At 34.6% G+C, this 15,686-nt stretch overlaps 1 protein-coding gene across 3 annotated transcripts in view; it reads right to left on the bottom strand.

The window, feature by feature from the left end:
* Window positions 1-15,686, bottom strand: part of LOC125665215 (uncharacterized) — a 47,165-nt gene that overhangs the window by 23,448 nt on the left and 8,031 nt on the right. For 2 of the 3 annotated variants that reach the window (XM_048897845.2, XM_048897846.2), the window contains exons 8-11: window positions 13,435-13,771; window positions 13,150-13,341; window positions 12,424-12,639; window positions 12,286-12,350 (exon numbers count right to left, since the gene is read on the bottom strand). In XM_048897845.2, coding sequence (XP_048753802.2) covers window positions 12,286-12,350; window positions 12,424-12,639; window positions 13,150-13,341; window positions 13,435-13,771 — 810 coding nt within the window. Of the gene's footprint in view, window positions 1-1,965; window positions 5,637-5,780; window positions 5,862-10,048; window positions 10,292-10,510; window positions 10,662-11,085; window positions 11,351-12,285; window positions 12,351-12,423; window positions 12,640-13,149; window positions 13,342-13,434; window positions 13,772-15,686 lie in introns of those variants that run through there. The other variant, XM_048897844.2, reaches the window with a different exon arrangement.

The following is a 15,686-nucleotide window of genomic DNA, read 5'->3' as shown; positions in this document are numbered from 1 at the left end:
TGATTCGGTCTTTACATTTATAGGCAAAATCACAGGATTAAAGAGTAAATGTAAACAAGATATGCTTACTCCTCCTAGGCACCTGATCCCACCTCTGGTGTGTCCAGGGGTCCGTGTTTGCCGAACTATCTATTTTGTATTGCTTGTGGGAGTTATGAGATTGATCACTGTTCGTTATCTTCCCCTTTCATGTTGATTTGAAATTATTTTCCCCATAGAGTTCTATATTAGACCCAGCCCCATTAAATCCCTTCAAAGGCCCCTTAAAATCTGAAAACCAAAACATTCCCGCTTAATGCAAGGTGAAGATAACGAACAGTGATCAATTTCATAAATCCTACAAGCAATACAAAATAGATAGTTGGGCAAACACGGAACCCTGGACACACCAGAATTGGGATCAGGTGCCTAGGAGGAGTAAGCATCCCCGGTTGACCGGTCACACCCGCCGTGAGCCCCATATCCTGATCAGGTAAACGGAGTTATCCGCAGTCAAAATCAGTGTGCCAAGAACGGCTTAACAATCGGTATGAAACACGTCAGACAGCATTTGACCCAATGCGAGGTTGTATTGACGAACTAGATCGTTATAACGTCCATAGAATTTGCGAAATGCTGACTTCAATCGAGATTGTTGAAATCCCTGTACCATCAACTTGTTTGTCAGTAGCTTACCTCGATTTAAAAACTGACTATACCCAGAACAAGCTCTTGCATACCGAATCAGTTGAGATATATAAACACCATATGCAGGTGATTATGGAATATTACTACATAAATGTGGGAAGTTGACGATGGAGAAGCTGAAATCATCCCGTTTGTCATACAGTTGAGTTGTTAGTTCGTCGTTAATGTCTATTTTCAATAAAATATCGAAGTATGAAGCAGAAGTGGACGACTCTGTGGTGTCCGTTATTTCGAGCTCACAGGGATATATCAAATCGACATAGGAATGAAAGCTATCATTGTTAATAGACGAAACGTCATCGATATATCTAAAAGTCGAATTGAAGGTTACAGCGAGAGATTTTTCTTCTCACGTAGAAGTTTTTGAATAAATTCTGCTTTATATGAATATAAAAACAGGTCAGCTAACAAAGGAGCACAATTCGTGCCCATGGGAATTCCAACATACTGTTGGAAGACCTGATCACCAAAGACCACGAAGATATTGTCTATGAGGAACTCTAGCATATTTTTTATTTCAACTTCAGAATACATTGTACTTGTGGGTGGAATCAGAGTGGTGTTTAACAAAGTAAGTTTTTGAATGACTGATCACTAGATATGAATATTTCCGTTTTCCGTTTTTGTTGAAGAAGCAACTGTCTATGATGTCAAAAAGTCTAGTCTTTAATTTATCGTGAGGAATGGTCGTGAATAGTGTTGAAAAGTCACAGGTTTTAATGCTATTGATTTGGGAAAAATTCTGTGATTTCAAGTTTACTAAAAGTTCTTTAGAATTTTTTTAGAATCCACATTTGATTAACACCACGTCTGGCATATGCAGTCGCACAGTAAGTTTGAAGTTTCTCCTTCACAGCTGTTAACATTTGCGTGAGGAGCAAAGATAGGGGCTTGGTAGAGCACTTACTGGATCCAGCAATGTATCTTTGTTTGTAAGGGTTTTTATGTAGTTTAGGAATCCAGTATAGGTACGGTAACTCATATTCATTCGACCCATTGACTGGAATATTAAATGTGTCTAAAACTGAAGCATGGTTTTGAAGAATTTCGTCTTTTGAAAGGGCAGTTGGAGTATAAGTATGATTACCAAAAGTGGAATTAATGCCAAGTTAGATACATTGAACTACTATATCTTTGAATATTAAATACTCTCATGAACCAATTATGGAGAACTGTCGTGGACATTTTTTGTTGTGAGAAGGAGATTGATCACTGTTCGTATTTTTTTTTACTTTTGAAGAAAAAAGCTGAGAAACAATAAGAACAAAGCAGACTTAATTGGCGTGTTGTTTAAGTCTTTAATATTACATGTACTGCATTGGATAACATCTGATATAAGGTGACAAATTACAATAATCAACAGTTTCACTGATCACACGCCTCTGGACGTACTTCGAGAAATTTAATACCCTAATACGGATTTATATTTATTTTATGTAATTATGGTGGTATGCCAATTTATAGACAAATAGTAGGAGAAACGTTTCTGACGAAACCCTTTGATATAGTATGAATGGCGATGAATCGAGTGACGATAACCCAAGAATTAGGTATTACATAACATTTTTGAAGGAAATTTCTGATGAATCGCCAAATGACGTAAACATTGGAGCTGCTCCAGTTTTCGATGATTTGAAATAAATCCATTTCAAAATAATGTTCACTTAAAGTTTGATTTTTACATCTTGTCTGTCTATGAAATGGTAGTGCGAAAGTCCCAATAAAAATAGATCACTAACATTTTTATTCATTTGAATTTGCCTTACTATATATCAATTAAAATCTATGCTGTTGGGAGAGAAAACAAAACAAAAAACAACACCAAAATCTACCAAAGTGCTGATCACAACAAAACCAGTTATACAGTGTTGCATTGCAAATACTCTCTATGGGCGGCGATCTTCTTTTGTGTATATTTATACAATTTGTGACATGTTTTTGTGGTTAATACCTCGTTTTTAATATCCAACAAGTACAATATGTCAAAAGGGTGAGCTGAATGCATTATTTGAGGGTAACTAAAACTTGGTATTGACTGAGAAAATGTCAGTACATGTAATTGTGTTGTTTTATGATCGATAAAATGAATACAAATGTAAATTTAGGTTTGGCATACTATGAATCTTTATTTGGATAGTTCTAAATCCAGATTTTATGAAATCAATCTCAACATAGCACATATCTTGGCATACTAGTACATTTACATCGCTTAATTTGTCACTGTTTTATGTTTGACACGGTTTTCATTTCAACAAGACAGCAAAGAGGGCGCTAGTAAATTCTCATCAAACACGTGTAGAAAGGCAATAAAACGTATGTGAGGAATAGTGAGAAAAAAACATGAAGTAGCGAAAGATGATTAAATATTATGGGTTATAAATTTAGTGATATATTATTCAGAACTATTACTATTAACCTTTAAATCCAAAATTAACTTAAAGGGGTACCGAATCTTTTAAAATATGTTTGCCAATAAATTTTGCAAGAAAAATGTTAATAGCTTTTCTGTTGATATCATTAGATTAATCCGTATCCATCTTTACTTTAAATCTTATCTCCATGAAAAATTTCTATAGATAACTAAAAAGAATGGCTTTACTAATATCATTCCTTAATTAATTGAAATATTTAGATCATATTTGCACTGTCAGAGCTTAAAGACAAACTATGCATGAATTAGAAGCCGATATAATTATAATATATAAAATTGTGCTGGTATCGTGCATACATGTGATATTGAATTATAGCGTATTGTGTACACTATTGAAATAGTAATGTTGTTTTTATAAATTTATTTACTTCTTTATTTATCATTTAGTGTCCACACTTTCTGATAAGGCTAAAATTGCTATCGATGACATTTTATCTCCTAAAAATTGTATGTATCATTTTCATTCATATGTCGATTTGATATGTTCGTAGTGCTCAGAATCAGAATTGTGTTTAACAAAGTATTGTTTTAAATGACTGATCACTAAATATGAATATTTCATTTTTTGCATTTTTGTTAAAGAGGCAACTGTCTATGATGTCAAAAGATCTAGTCTTGAATTTATCATGAGAAATGATCGTGAAAAGTGTGGAAAATAATACGTTTTAATGTTGCTGATATGAAAAACATTTCCTAGAAAGTTTTTAGAATGTTTTAGAAACCACATTTGATTCACATCACTTCTGGCGTATGTTGTAGCACAATAGGTTTAAAGTGTCTCCTTCACAGCTGGTAATGTTTTCGTTAAGATAGGGGTTTGACAAAACCTTTACTGGAACTCCAGAAATTTGACTGGAAATCTCGGAACGCAAGGTCATAATTTTATGTAAAGAAATTATTTCAACCTTGCATTAACTGAACGCTAAAGCGGTTGTTATTCCTTGGTCGTACTTGTGGGCACAAAGATTATACGGATTTTGTTCATTTATAGTTGTTTTATAAAGTCAATTTCATGATGGGCCTTGAAAACAGAAAGAGCGTTGAAACGGTTTTAATCTGTGTGTTCCATTTCATTTCCTTATTTTGTCCATAAACCTACTACTTCGTGGTCACGTGGTTTTCTTTGGTAAACAAGCATATATTTGTATCAACTTTTAACACATTCCCTGTAAGAATTTATCCCTGAAACATTATAACTGTTTGATCATTTAATTGTCAGTCTATCACTATCTGTTGTTTGGTGAAATCACTATGAGGGAAAGAAAGATGAAATTGCTATTTAAGAAAAGAAGAAAATTCGTCATCTTTAAGCTTAAGTATAATTTTATAACATATCGTATATGAAATGTGTTTCAAGGGTGAAATTAAATACAGTAAACATTTTTTCACAAGATACAAACGTAGATTATGATTATTTCCTTCTACGTTCTAATGTCATTATACAGAATATATGAATATATTGCATATACGATATCGATCAAATTAATAACTTTTTTTCATTTGAATGAAATGATTTTCAAAAGATCAACCTCAACTCTGTATCGAAATGCAAACAGATGTGCTGGAAAATACTGCAAATACAACGAAGTGCAATTAATCTAATAATAGCAAAAGGGTGCATATTTAAAACCACGTGTAGTGCCAGAAACAAACATTACTCTACCTTTATCCATTCACTCTGTAAGCAAACAGATATCAAAAACAATTTAAAATCATAAAATCTATGAACAACACCACATTTGGTTAAAAAAACAAAAAAAACCAAAAAAAAAAAACACCCCAAAAACAAAAACAAAAAACAAAAAAGCATTACAACAGGATTTAAATATCACATATACAAGTATCGTTCGCAATGTACATGTACCCGTAAATATCAACAGAAAGATACTATTTTCGCGTCAATATGAATATCTTTAAGAATAATAAGTGTTAATGAAAGATTAAATGGGTAAATCAAAGGTGTTTATGTCGCATGGATATGTTGAAATATAATACTAATACCCACACTCTTTGTTATTCAAACTGTCATTTTGTAGAAGATTAGCATGGTATAAATGTATTCTATATTTATGTGTCTATTCTTCGTCGTTGGCAATCGCCTCCTCAACATTGGAATTTACGTCATTTGTGTCCATGAACGGTGTTTCAGAGGGATATTTTTCATGTTCAGTGACGTCGTAGTCCTTTGCCTTGTCAGGGATATCAAATCTCTCATTCGTTACCACAGTCTTGGGTATCATTGTAACATTCTGCCCATCCTCTTGTGGAATAATCAAATGCACGAGATCGTGACGATCAATGGCCTCTAGTGCTCTTTTAATGTGGCTTTTCTGAGAGAAATGTGGACGTTTGCCTCGGTATTGTCTCAACATCCACACAGCGCCAAATGTCATACTCATATACTTTTCGATATCGTCGTTCGACAGACCCAAGTTCTTCCCAAAAATTATTGCTTCTTCATCATTCAGCTGACGTGCAATGTTTGAGAGATTTCTCATATCCATTCCTGGCACAAAACCTTCAAAACCAAAATACGTGTCAACATGGATATATAAGTTTGCATACAACGTGACACTAACCTTCAAAGGAAAACATACATATATAAAAAAGCAATTGTATACACAATGACACCAAATCTATCTATAAACATAAATATACGCACTTGGATTTTCTAATTCTGTTTTCTCGATGAATTCTTCTAATTTCTTCTCCTCCTTAAGACTTTGCAGTTGAATATCAGTGGCTACAGGATTAGAATAAAGAATAATGAAACGATAATTTGAAAGATATGATTGATTGATTAAATATTGTGAACGATCGGGAAGATTTCATTCATATGGAAATGTCAACATTGTCGGTGAAGGGATGCAAAATCTAGGCCTATGCTCGGTGTTTACGGCCTTTGAGCAAATGGAGTCTTTATCGTGACACACCAGCTCTGACAAGGGATTTCGGTTTTGCGTTGCCACCCATAGGACTAACTCTATTTAATCGCCTCTTACGACAAGCAAGGAGTACTGAGGACCTATTCTAACCCGGATTCCCACAGGATTGAAAGATATGAAATGATGGTTTAGTGAATCGGTCATACATATCGTGGTCTGTCAAGCATGCACCATCCGTACTAGTTGAACATTACGTATTAACAAAGTTCTTTATTGCATGTATTCGAATTACGTTCATCTACAATCTGTGAAAATCTCCAATGTAAAATGTTTTTTTTTATCAATGTATGCTCGAGAATAAAGTGCATCATGTACTTTTATCTAACATTGAACATCAATGGATATTGACGGTATTAGACGGGAGGGACGGGGAGTTGAGGTATTTTACGAGGGCGAAAAATGACATCATCGAAAACTCGCATTTATTACATGGATATAGTAATTATATTTACATACTTACACGTACTGAAAGTGATCCAACAATATTTGTTCAAGAAAAGGAGATTATACTACATCACTTACGAAAAAAGAACTTTATTTCTGTTCTATTATGGCACGGAAATGTAAAGCTGGTTTTTAAAGGTACATGGACAAGATTTGAGCTGAAAATTTTCAAATTTTGTTTTTTCATTTCTAATGTTTAGAATCCTTAACTAAGGTATTTCTAATGGTCAACAAAACTGTGAGTGTCAGCTGTTAAGGTACGTGGGAGATACAGAGCTCACAATTCTTTGTTATATAAACAAGGTTTGTGTCATGTATTTGTTTACATAGGCTAAATATACCAGTAAAATATCCGGTTAAAGCAGATTTTTACAATTTACAAGTTAATTCTGAACACAATTAAATAGTTCTAGTGTTTGGCACATCTCATTTTGTTTTAAGCATGCTATTGTCTATTAAGCAACGTATATGTAAACAAAAACATGACAAGAGCCTTGTTTATATAACAAAGAATTGTGAGTGTTGTAACTCACTTGTAATTCAAGAACTAGTATTCAGATTTTGGTTGACCATTAGAAATACTTTGGTAAAGCATTGTAAACAGTAAAAAGTTTTCATTCAAATTATGTCCATGCCCTTTGGATACAGGTAGTGACAGATCTCCTTTAACCTATACAGCTATGCAGTAGGTCGCTGTGATGTCATGCAGTTTCTTAAACAGACTAGAACTACATGGTTTTTTTATTTGTTGACAAATACGTTCGGTGATATAGATCACTGTTAACATCTTCACATTATCATGTTTTACATTTTTTTTTTAAAAAGTATTTAGTTTGATGCTGACGGATTATATTAACTGCTTTGCATACACAATCCAAGAAAACTACGTGTACTCATGTGTGGATGAGGATTAACTTTATATGTATGGAAGGTGAAGATAACCAATAGTGATCAATCTCAAATCTCCTATAACAATACAAAATAGAAAGTTGGGCACACACGGACCCCTTGATGTACCAGAGGTGGGATCAGGTGCCTAGGAAGCGTAAACATCCCCTGTTGACCGATCACATCCGCTGTGAGCCCTGTATCTTAATCAGGTAAACGGAGTAATCCGTAGCCAAAATCAGTGTGCCAAGAGAGATCTAACAATCGGTATGAAACAAGTCAGACAGCATTTGACCGAATGGTAAGTTATATTGGCAAACTAGATTGTTATGGAACTGTTGAAACCACTACACCATCATCTTGTTTCTCAGTAGCATGTCTCGTTTTAAAACCTGATCATACGCAGAACAAGCTCTTGCATATCGAATCAGTTGAGAAATATAAACAACATATGCAGATGATAAGGGAATATTGCTACATAAATATAGGACGTTGACGATGGAGAAGGTGAAATCATCACGTTTGTCATAAAGTGGAGTTGTTAGTTTGTCGTTAATGTCTACTTTCAATAAAATAGCTAAGTATAAGCAGACGTGGACGTTTCTTTTGCGTCTTTTATTTCGAGTTCATATGGATATATCTAATCGACATTCGAATGAAAATTATTATTGTTAATAGATAATACGTCGTTATTCTGGCTAAATATCGAATTGAAGGCCACAGCAAGAGATTTTTTCTTCTCGCGTAGAAGTTTTTGAATGAATTCTGCTTCATCAGAAAATAAAAACAGTTCACCTAACACAGAAGCACAATTCGTGCCCATGGGAATTCCAACAGACTGTTGAAAGACGTGGTCACCAAAAACTACGATGATATTGTCAATGAGGAGCTCCAACATATTTTTCTATTTCAACTCCCAAGTATTTGTGCGTGGAATCGTAGTGTTGTTTATCAACGTAATTCTTTGGATGACTGATCACTAGATATGAATATTTCCATTTTGATTTTTGTTAAATAGGCAACAGCCTATAATGTCAAAAAGTATACTCCTTAATTTATCGGGGAAAATGGTCGTGTACAATGTTGAAATCCATACGTTTTAAAGTTGTTGATTTGAAAACAGTATTGCGATTTCAAGTTCACTAAATGTTCTCTAGAACGTTTTAAAACTTGATCTACATTTTGTACACCACTTCTGGCATATGCAATCGCACAATACGTTTGAAATTTCTCTTTCGAAGCTGTTGATATTTTCGTGAGGAGGAAAGACAGAGGCTTGATAGAACACTTACAGAATACAGCATTGCATCTTTGTCAGGGTTGTTAAATAGTTTAGGAACCCAGTATAGGTACGGTAACTCATATTCATCTGACCCATTGACTGGAATATCATATGTGTCTAAAACTGTATATTGATCTCAGAATACAAGCAACTGATTTACATTCTATTACAAATATTTGTCAGTCATATATAAATATGTATTAAACATATATCGATGTTTATAATCATAAAATTGAATTATCAGCTATCAAATATGTTGTATAAGCAAAATATGAAGTGCAAGTGCATACTTTTGACTGATTACGGTTTTACGCTGTTTTATGGTGGGTAACTAACTGAAATGTGTTTGGTTGTAAGTGTTGAGGTTTCCTTAACCACCAACAGTGAGCCTACCCAGTTTCGAAAATCAGGGAAACTATATTTTGCGTGCAAAGGGGGTTGTGATCCTAAACATGGGGCACCATTTAACGTTCCCTCCTACTAGCATAAAAGTTACTAATTCATAAACAGGGAAAACACAGGTCATTTCGTGTATATAACCAGTTGTATTATGAAAATATTTAAATTTAGATTTTCTGTAAAAAATCACATTCTTGTAACTATTGCATAATAATGGGATTCTCAATATTTTAAAAAAAAATCTTGCATTGATTGCACATTCTTAAACCATTCATTTTGTGTGGGCTTAAAATAACTGCATTCTAAAAGAATTTGATGTATAGTTAATGGACAGTTACAAGATATACATCCAGGCCGAAGTTCTCTGTTTAGTAAGTAAAGATATTATGTAGGAAGGTACATCGCAGATTAATGACCGCGGCATAGATTTTGGTAATAACCGTGGTATAATGATGTATATATCACCGCCAATATCAATATATTATGTGAGAAAAGAACTTCCACAATTGTAGAATGACACAGTTGAACATGTCAATTTTATGCGAAGGACATATCTTATGATATTTTACTTCTGGAAATGCCATGAAAAATTCTATTTTTTGTTTTTGTTTTTTGGTAAATGAACTGCTGAGGATTGAATGAATGATTCTATGTTTGTTTAACGTTCCTCTCAAGAATTTTTCACTCATGTCGAGATATTAACATTGCAGGCGAAGGGCTACAAAGCCTATGCTAAACGCTTACGGCATTTGAGTAGGGAAAAATCTTTATCGATTGTTGCTGTCTCTTCCAAAGGACTGCCCCATATAGTCGCCTTTTACGACAAGCTAGGTATATTGAGGGAATTTTCTAACCCGGATCCTCACGGGAAAACTGCTGAGGAACACAGTTTTAAATAGAAGAATTGGTGATATTTCTGTATGAGTGAAAAATTGTCGAGTAAAACAAGAGAGATAAAAGCAATATCCTTACGTTCTCTCAATGGTTTTGGTGGTGGAGGAAGCTTGACGCCTAAGAGAAACTCAGTCAGTTCCTCGAACTCAATCTTCACTTTATCTACGACGATTGTCTTTCCTTTCCCTGTACAGAAAGACCCTGTGTCGGCTACTTTTTGTTTTATTTGGACTATGGTATTTTTCTCCTTCTCAATTTTGACTTTTCCCTGGGGTTTGTCGGTATTCAAGACAACCATGTCAACGACGGTGAACGTGTGTCCTGTTCAAACAAGCTACATATTACTTAACGAATGAGATAATTGATTTTCATTATGAGTACAAAACCAATCCTCCGAAATCCATCGACAAGGTACTGAACAATACATTCTTAGTCTTTGATATAAGGTGATAGTCTTTGATATAAGGTCGCTAGTCAAAGACCCACTAGTACACCGATGACGTATGCTTGTGTGAAAAACAAACAAAACAAAGTTTTTACCCTTTTTTCCCACAAAGTCCATTACAACTGAATCATCGCCGTTATCATCTCTGTCATTGTCGTTGTCACCATTCATCGCGTCCACCTCTGCTTCATCATCATTGCCATTCGTCTCACTAGATATCTTCCTGCAATTCCCTTTGAATGACAACTGATGGAGTATTTGGATTAATATCAATACTAAGTAGATATTTTAAAGGTCTATGATTTTTAATGAACAAAAGATGACATCAATTTTCTGAAATCGAATAATGAAAATAAACACCCGTTTGGGAATATATCACGACTACAATTGACTTGGTTTTCATTTAAAACAATTCTGCTATGTAACTGCAGGAGTAGGAGTTAGTATATTTCATTTTAAAACACATAGTCCCACTTGACGCTTCGTTAAAAATCTAAAGCATTCTGTGGACGAGACTCAATGTTTAAGCAAACTAACCTGTCATGGATAGTAACGAAACATTATAAGTATTTCCAAGTAGTCACTGCTAGAACTACGCCATTTGCTTACTTATTGAAATGAGGACGCCAAGGGGAAGCAGTAAAATAATCATAAATCTGCCAAAATGTACCTTAAATGTTTGTTTTTCATCAATGATGAAAGTTCCCTTTGGACCATCTACCATTTCACAGCCTTCATTTTCCCACTTTGTTGTGCTCTTTCGCAATTTCTTTGGGGTCCAGCACTCTACGATAAGTTGAAATTTCCCCCGCTCTTGGGCAAGTCTTGTAAACACTCGAAATTGTACCTTTCTTTCTTTGTTGATTGACCGCGTAATGGCCACTATCACTGCCAGTTTGTCCTCCACTACCTTTTTCTTATTGGCTCCAGCATAACTGCAAGTCTTGTACATGTATTTATCAAGGTGACAAAAAGTAATACTGATAGGGGCAAATCATCATTTTCAATAATCTGTGAATTCAGGGAGCAGTGAATATCTTTTCAATGAAATTACTTTTCCATACTGAAAACCATTTTTTTGGCATTGCATATCAATAAAGTTAGAGTTTGGTCGTATACAGTATTGATAATAAAAGTGGATGTATTAGATATTTTTCAAATAACATTCTTTCATTTATAGCTGATGATGGTCCAAATTTTATTTTGATGTTTCTACTTAATTAAGATAATTATGTAACAATTTCATTTGTCTGTGCTTAAACGACTTATAGTCAGATTTATCCATGCATATCGAATAGCAATACATGGCACTGTATCTGTCAGCACGGGCATTATCAAAATATATCGTTGAACAAATTTTCGTAATATGACTTTGATTCCAAATTAATCAGCTGAAACAGAATTATCGGATCGGTATAATAATGTATACAAAACGTACACGTTCTCATTGACTCTACATAATGTACATGCGAGTCCGATCCATGGAAAATAAACCCCATCACAAAATGATAATATGTCTTATTTCGTATGACGAAAATTTGTATAGTTATCAGTTTTGGAAAAGACTAAAATTATCATTCACCATTGGCTCAAGGCAATGTCATTAGGATAACTTTATACGAATACGGCAATCAATGAAAGAGAATTTCATAAGTTACACTAAAGGGGATGCTTGTATTTAGGAATGTGATGATGTTGATGATGATGATGATGATAATGGTGATGATGAAAAAGATGAGGAGGATGATATTGATTTTGATTGTGGTGATAGTGCTGGTGGTAGTATAAGTAATATAAGTGTTATTTTTGCTGTGATCATCCAGTGCCTGTGTCTACCAACTCAAAGTGCGACATAACTGAAAAATCTTACATGGAGAAGTGTTTTATCTTGAATACCGCAGCTTTTCCTTTGGAATCTTTTTCCGCATGTATAATCTGTAAATCAAAAATCACAAGAAATATTGATATAAGATGTCCAATCTCATTTGTTTGAATTTAGACAACGAACCTCCCAGTCATCGGGGTCATCTGGATCTTCCTCTGAAGTAGCTAACACACACATCTCCGCCTCCTTATCATCCCCTTTATTGTGAATTGGTAGCTTCATCACGATCTCTTCTTTTGGCTGTTGTCCATCGCTCATCGACATGTCAATCACATTTGTCATCAAAAGAGGTCCGGATTCGTCCTCCTCATCCTCGTTTACATCTTTAGTGTCCATTACCTATTACAGAAAAATGAATATTATATTTTTTTTTTTTAAAAGTCATGATTATATGTTAAATTCTTGAACACATAGATTTGTGCTGCAATTAATGAGTTATCGTTATAAAACTGTCCAGCAGTGCTATATGTTAAATGAAAAATGGTGGCATTGTATCGAGAGGCTTTTTATCATGTATAAACCTTGCGATCTACGTAATGAATTTCCGCATCATCGTTATTAACATACATCGTTATCTTTATCATAACCACAAAAGCCGACCATTACTTCGAACATTTCAAATTCGCATTCAACATTTATGACTAACATATACTAGAAACTCTTGATTTGATTTTCTCGTATGAAATACCGACTTTCATTAATTATTATTTCTCAAGGAAACCTTCTAGTTTTTACAGTTGCTCTTAATTAGCTGTATTCATGTAGTCGATGCTTGGAAGATGAATGCGTTTTCTTTATATTACCTTTTAGCTAGGAAAATGAATGTTAGCTATGAAAGAAACGCCTTACATTCAGCTGAAGCTCTCCCGCAGTTGCGAACGTGCCTTTAGGAATGTCTATTTCAGCTTCCGGTTCTGACATCGGTTGGATCTTGACTTCCTCTTTAGATATTGCAAACGTTTCCTTTTTGAAGACACTTGCGATGGCGAATTGAGTGGGACCTTTGCTATTCATTTTTATCGTTATCAAGACCTCTGTTGTCTGATTACAAAAAAGAAAGAAAATATATTATTTGTAATTACGTCCGAGAAAAGAAATTAAAACTACAGCTTTTAAAGGTGATACGATGCTTACATTTTCATCGTCGTTCTTCACAAAGTTGTCAACTCTCCCGATGTGTCCAAGAGGTGATACAATCTTCAAATGTTCGTTACAGTTAGGTACTCCTTCGACTATCAACGACAGTGTGAGAGTTTTCCTAGTTACTCCCCAAGTTCGAATTTCAAACATATCACTGTAAGGTATCTCCTCCTCTCTAAGAAGTGATTTTAGCTCTGTAAACTCCGATTGCATTTTTCGACAAAAGAGAATGAACGGATTTCGGACATCAATGGCTTTCACTGTCAAGTTCAGCATCGTCAATGGACAGTCTTCGTTGGGTTTCACCTGAACCACAGCGAATTTTATCCCCCTTTAATTGGAAAATATATTCTAACCGAATAATTCGATAAGTGAGTTTATGAAATACATTTCATATAACAAAATCATGATGAAACAAGATATAATTACAGTCTATCGATTATAAGGTCTTCCAAACGAAATAACGGCTGTATAGAAATGGGCTTTTTCTGAGTACTACTATTTCCCGCTGTATCGATAACTCCATTGCACAAAATCCATGCCAATCTTAATTTACTGTAAGAAATCGAGATCACAAACTCCTTGATGTCGAAAATTTATAAAAGTCTTTGTTAAATTTTCTAAAACTTGCGTCACGTCCGAGATGGCGGCATGCAAATTACCTACATGGTAAGAATTTCTCCATATGTTAAAGTTAAATCAATTTTTATGTACAAGGTAAAAGGTCAAGGTCACTAGACTCATTTTACCTTGGTAGTTCATGTAGTTTGTAGGTCAGGGCATTCTTTTATCTTTTCTGAAGAGTTGATATCTCTATTGATCTTAATTGTAAGCTATATGTGTTATGTTAAAGGTCAAGGTCACAGGAGTATATTGAACCATCCATTATTTTGTATCCTCTTATCCTTTCTAAAGATCCAATCTTCCCATGAATTCCAGTCCTAAATTATACCAGATGTCAAGGTCACCGAAGTTATTTGAACTTGATACTAGATTGTAGGTCTTATCATTTCATCCCGCGGGGATCCGGGTTAGAATAGGACCTCAGTGCCCCTTGCTTGTCGTATGTGGCGACAAAATGGGGCGTTCCTTCGGATGAGACCGCAAAAATCTAGGCCCCGAGTCACAGCAGGTGTCGCGCGATAAAGATCCCTCCCTTCTCAAAGACCGTGTGCGCCGAGCAAAAGCCAAAATTGTACACCCCTTCACCGGAAATAACGTCTTCAGAAAATTCCTCGGGAGGGATATTGAACAAATTATAATCAATGTTATTATTTCTGAAGATTTCATTTTGCTATTAGTCCCGGTTTTAAAGTTATACCGGTTTTTATGTACATTATCAGAGGTCAAGCACATTGGAGTCCGTTCTCATTTTGAAAGACCCCAGGACACTATCTATGATATTTATCAAGCTATATCTGTTGAATCTTGGAATTATTTTGCCATAGACTTCCATATTAGAACCGCAACCCCATTTGACCTCCCCCCCCCCCCCCCCCCAATGTAACCTACCCCCTTCAATCTGAAAACAAATGGATACATTTGCGTATCATATCCTTGAATATCTAATACTAACATCAACGGGTTACGGAAAACGGCTTCGGACATTATTAGGCGCGAGAAAGAAGCAGAAGAATCGATCAAAAACATCGTTTGGAAGACTTAAGACAGATCATTACACTAATATTGTATCTAATGGCTCGTTAATACATCTCTTATGAAGGATGATTTCGCCATCGAAAGTGATACAAGCGCTCAATTATTCTATATTTTTTGTGATTTTTCCGGGTATGATAAAAAGGGCGTTTTGTTTGCAAATAAGAGAATCTAGAGTCCAAATTTCGCTGTGATTTGGTGCATGATATAAATATCTGATTAAACATTCCTAAAAAATTCAGATATACACGTTCTATTTTTATTTCAGAAAAAAAAAACTGTTTATGAGAATTGAAAACATTATTTGTTAATATCTTTTTAAATCTATGGATAAAATCTTTTAAATACGTAAACTTTAGAAAAGCGATATATCGAAGAAATATGATATGAAAAGAAATTGAAACGAAATGACCAAATTTCAGACATTATCATTATATTCAAACGAGAGAAAAACGTACCGATTCCGATCAAAATTGATAGAAATTACTAACATAATCATATTGCTGTTAATTGTATGTTCTGCTCATCAAGAAATTAGTTTCCTTTATGAATTCATTTCATTTCTAAACCATTTTACATCAAGGACATGT

The sequence above is a fragment of the Ostrea edulis genome, chromosome 10 (assembly GCF_947568905.1).
Source record: "Ostrea edulis chromosome 10, xbOstEdul1.1, whole genome shotgun sequence".
Taxonomy (NCBI): Eukaryota; Metazoa; Mollusca; class Bivalvia; order Ostreida; family Ostreidae; genus Ostrea; species Ostrea edulis.
The sequence above is the reverse complement of the archived record's forward strand: the minus strand, read 5'-3'. Positions and strand labels throughout refer to the sequence as shown.